The sequence below is a fragment of the Rhagoletis zephyria genome, unplaced genomic scaffold, assembly GCF_001687245.7.
Source record: "Rhagoletis zephyria isolate East Lansing unplaced genomic scaffold, Rhagoletis_zephyria_1.1 Rzeph_scaffold_08988, whole genome shotgun sequence".
Taxonomy (NCBI): Eukaryota; Metazoa; Arthropoda; class Insecta; order Diptera; family Tephritidae; genus Rhagoletis; species Rhagoletis zephyria.
The window spans coordinates 19,865-25,102 of NW_016166067.1; the positions used below are offsets into that span (position 1 = coordinate 19,865).

At 39.2% G+C, this 5,238-nt stretch overlaps 1 protein-coding gene across 1 annotated transcript in view; it reads right to left on the reverse strand.

The window, feature by feature from the left end:
* LOC108375471 (uncharacterized) overlaps nucleotides 1-2,201 on the reverse strand; it is a gene marked incomplete at both ends in the record, with an annotated part of 10,921 nt that extends 8,720 nt beyond the window's left edge. Inside the window, 2 exons of the mRNA XM_017631601.1 lie at nucleotides 19-978; nucleotides 1,989-2,201. Coding sequence (XP_017487090.1) covers nucleotides 19-978; nucleotides 1,989-2,201 — 1,173 coding nt within the window. The remainder of the gene's footprint in view (nucleotides 1-18; nucleotides 979-1,988) is intronic.
* Nucleotides 2,202-5,238: the final 3,037 nt, after the last annotated feature.

Genomic DNA, 5,238 nt, shown 5'->3' on the forward strand with positions numbered 1-5,238 from the left:
GTTCCTGATGGTACTTACTTCGCTTGTCTGTGAAGTCGAAGACGACAAGTCCCGACCGTCGGGCTGGCCCCCACTTGCATCGGCATCGGCGGCGTCGCCAAAGCTGCTACAGTTCGTCTCGTTGTCGGTGTCCAGGTGTTTGAAGTAGAAAACGGCACAATTTTTCGACTTACGATTAGATCGATTAAACTTGGAGATGTCGGTGTGGTGTTGCTGCTGCCGTTTGCGCAACACGGTCGGCGATTTATTGTTGTGACTGTTGTTGGGTGAAATGACGGCGATGCTCTTTTGCTTGATCGGTGCGCCGCCAACCTGTTTGTTATTGTGCAAGGTTTGCAGTTTCTGCTGGGTCTGCGTTGCCGTCGAGATGGTGTTGATGCTAGCGTTGGAAATTGTTGTGACATTGGCGGCTACAGTGGACGACGCGCTCATCGGGACTAGCATTTGTTGCTCGTCGCCATCTGTGTGCGAGTTATTCATTTTCGTTTTCATCGACATCGATGATGCATTGGCGGACGCGATCTCCCGCTGGTCATACACGTCTAACACGCCGTCGACGGCATCTTGAGCCTGGTGGCAACGGCTGACTGGGGCAGTCGCAGAGGTGTTAATGTCTGACTGTGTTAGGGTAATGTCGTTGTTGCCACTCTCCTCGCCAATCAGCGGTGTGACGAATGACTTTGAATTCATTGAAATCGCTTCATTTTCTGTTCGCTTCTTAGAGCACACTGTGGCGTTGTATGGCTTGCGTTGAGTGGACACCTGGTGTTGCGTTGTTTCCCAGTCACTGTTTTCCGAATCGGCCTCGAAGTCGGTGAGAGTGGTTGCGCGTGCTGCGTCGCCAAAGCTTCCCCTTTTGTCGAACGTTACCAAGACGCTGCTGAAGTTACCTCGTACTGGCCAGCTAAGCCTGGAACGACCGAACTGAATGTCGTCTTCGTCCTCCTCTCCTTCGTCGTCGCCGTCTGCGCAGTCGCCCTATATATAGTAATTTCGATTGTTTTAAGATCAATATCTACGAACTATTTTGGAAAAGAATTGAGATTCGTAGGATGGTTCTAAAATCAAATCAAATTTCTGTCGGTTCCAAGAAAATTGGTGTCGGTTGCGTTCAGGATAGAACAAACAACGGCGAAATTAAAAGTAAAAATAAGAACAAATTTAACAGACAGCAAAACAGAGATGCAACACTCAGTACCGGGTACATGCGTCTCTTTCGGTTGCTTGCATTAATTAGAGAAGCCGGCTGCAAGAAAACGCAGTGAAATGCTTAACAAAAGCCAATTTTTATCTACATATCGATGCCTGAGTGGAAGATCGACCTACATATCTCACAAAACTTTCCAAGGACGCCCTACTTCAGAATTTGATTGAAGAACGCCCTATCTCAGAATTTGGTTGAAGAACGCCCTATCTTAGCTGCCTATTCCAAAGCGCCCTTTCACAGCACACTTTCAATGTATTTTCAGCTGAGATAGGGCGTTTTTGAACCGAATTCTGAGACAGGGTGTTCTTCAACCGAATTCTGAAGTAGGGTGTTCTTGAAAAGTTTTCTGAGGTATGGCGTTTTCGAACTGTCTGCCGAGATAGGTCGATCTTCCACTCAGGTGTCGATATGTAAACAGATTTTGAATTTTAAATCGCGAGAAATTACCAAAGTATCAAGTAAGCAGATAGGCGTATGCCCTTAAATGCAAAAAAAATTATCTTCTTATGATCGTATCGCATTACAACCAGTTACTGTACTTTCAATGTTCAGCGTAGCGTAGAGGTTAATCGAATGTGCAGACGAACGGCTGGAACGCACAAGAAGTTCTGAATCACTAGCTTCATAAGTGAACAATACCCAAAACATAAACATAAACAGATTTGAAAACACTTCATGCACATAATGCTTAGAAAACGTGGCAATAAAAAAGTTAAACACCAAATGTTATATATGTACGACAGTTCAATTAGTTTATACAAGTAGTTGTATTATTTATTACCTTGGTAGCGTCACAATCGCGACCTTCTTCCAAATCGGGGCAATTTTGTAGTTCACAAACTGATGAAGAGTTATGTGTAATATCGCTCTCGATTCCGGAACCAAGAATATTCAAATCGTCTTCTATTGCAGCGGCTTCTTCCTCATCATCTGAAGAGTTGCATTCTGCTATGTCATCACCACCGGCATCATAATCGGCAGCATCAGCAATGCTCTGGAATCGGAAAGACAAAAGGAAATTGTATTTAAATTGATTAAATAAAAATTACAAACAGTTTTATTACTTTTCTTTATTGATAGAAAGACAATGCGTTATCAATGTTGGTACACTGTGGAAAAAAAGTTCACATATTTATGTAGGGAGAAAAACTGGGCTAAGTTCAAATACAACCAGCCCATAGTCAAAAGATCATGAGTAAGATAGAACTTCAATCTTTATTCTTGCACGGTGGAATGAACTGATTAGAATAACACAGTATAGTAATATTACGGGGCGCAAAAGGATAACCTATAACCGTGAAAGCATAGAATATACAACAGAGGCCTTAAAGCTCCATAAGGTAATGGCGAAAGCCAACAGCATGGAAAGATGGAAGCTACTGAATTAGCTAAAAATCAAACTTCTTTTAGACACTCACGTCCTAAGATTTAGGATAGATCTTCTGTAATTATTACACATCGGCTAAGCTGTCCAAAACCAAATGTAAACTTTCATCACTCGCTCTGCAAGGCATACTGTTTCAAACCGATCCAGTCCCCGTTAAAATAATGCCGTTATAGAACAGAGTGATAACCCTGTTCTTGTGCAGCGATTATCGTTCCATAAGTTTAGTTGGGGGAGGGACGAAAGATTGCATTTGGTTTTCAGTTTTAAGATGCTTAATTTGGTTTTCATGGCTATTCAGGTGCAGCTTAGTTGGTGTGCTATACGTTGTCATAAAACGCACTATATATTCGGTGACAAAACAAATTAGAAAAATATTTAGAGTAAATTGGATATTGGCTAAGGAACCTCGACTGAGTTGATTGGCGGTGATAGCATACTATGCTGGAGCAGGGCATAGAGATCGTGATTGGACCGTTATTAAAAACTGTCTGAAGCAGCATGAAATGGGGAAGATAAAGAATGTTTTCATCCTCAAGGTCGGGCCACTGAAACTCCTCTTTGTAAGCTGACATGAGTAGTGATTAATAGAGGACCAAACGAAACCCTGGCGGCTTGAATAAATTTAACTCTCAGTGGCTGTCAAAAATGTGGAGTATTATCTCCACTTATGTGTCCACCCACCGCTTCTTGACCTAATGATTACTTTCGAGGCATTTTTATGATATTGTAATAATAAGTAGGGGAATCCAATTTGATCTGAATACAACCCAAAAATAGTGTCCAAAGTGGGCTGATGTAAATCCAACCAAAAACCACCATAGTGACCCCATTTATTCGGATGGAGGATGAGGATTTTGCATTGCCGCCAACGATGCGCAGCAGTATGCACACACGCAAAAAATACCTGGGGGACCGACCATCTTATAAATATTGGCGACCCTTCCTTTCGAATCGGAAATCAAGCAGCATACAAATCTTGGTTTTAGTAATTCTTTTAGCTTTGGGATATATAATATAAATGATATAAAAATTACAAGATGATCCCCACTTCCAACAGGGGGCTCCGGATAGGGTGGGACATATCGAGCGACAGTTTTTTTTTTCAAAATTTTATTTTTTATGCAGAAATGCATCTAGATGCTATAGGAGTATTTCTGCATCAAGAATAAAATTTAAAAAAAAAATCGCTTACGTTTTGTTTTTTTGCGATTAAGGAGCGATACGTGTCGGTATATCAGACGTCAGAAAAATCGTTGCCAGAAAAGTTACCAGTTTCAACACGCTCCATTATATCATCCTCCTTCGGTTTCTTTGACATAGTTTTAAAAGCCAAAGAAAATCAGACGGTGGGCCACAAACACCAACCAGGACAAATTCATACCAACAAATAAACCCAGCGGTCGCATATGTAGGTCATATAAAAAAGCAGTACCCCTATCAGAAGAGAACTTAACGTCTTGAGTGTAAGTTTTCTGCACAAACTTCAACTTCAACTTATTTGAACCTCAAATACTAGACGGGATATATTTTAGCCAATTCCAATAAGTTGTTTTTATTTTAGTGAATTTTTGCAGGGACGTTTATATCCGAAAGGGCTATGGTCGCAGACTCTAGTTAAATAAATTCGAAAGTAGTCTAAACAGGCGTCTCGCCCTGGGCTGTCTCGAGTATTTGCACGGATTGTTGTACATTTTCATACATACATACATACATATGTATGTATGTGAACATTAGATAGTAATACAAAAAAGCTCACATTGCTAAAAACGACACCCTGTAATCAAAAGCAAATATTGTTAAAATGAACTCAAAAACTTTTGTTTGCGATAGAGAACATCTTGGCCATATGGTATGTATGTATGTCGATCTTTACAATGGTATCTATGTATGTATGTATGTAATTTGTACAGAACGGATTCGAGTATCAATCAATCTGGCCTTACGTGACGCTCGCATTACAAAAATGTAAAAAAAAAAATGAAAAAGTCAAAATTTTAAAAAGGTTTATGTAGATTTGCATATAATTAAATGGCACTTTCTTCAGTAAAAAAAAATTACAATTAAAGATATGACAGAAATGGACTTTGACTTCGATTACAAAATTGCAATACTCTGCGAATTAGGCAAGACTATTTGTATAAAAGTTTTTGTAGAAACATTCGAAATGTTTAAGGTTAATTTTTCAAGTTTTTAAATGTAGAAATCTTTTCTGCTTACATGACTTTACGTTACTAAAATTACCACTGAAAAAGTTTTGTTAATGTTGTTATTGAGAGAATTTTTAATGGGAAGAAAACATGTATTTTATGTCGAATATATAAGAAAAAAAAAAATTAAAATTCAGCTTTTTTTTTAGAAGATTTCAATATCTAATCTGTAATAGTTTACATTCCTGAAATTCTCAAATAGTACGAGCAGCGAGTGGTTTTTACTTTTGCTCTTTACAGCGTGATGCTGTCTAATGTTCACACATATTTGCATAGCCTTGATTTTTTATTTGAATGATCCTAAGAGTTTCGTAATCATTTGGAAAAGAATTTTTCGTTTCTGTTCATTGCCAACTAGAAATATTTGTGTATAATTAGGCGGTGATATTTACAACAGATTCTTCTACAACAAATGCGTTTGAGTATTATTTTGGATC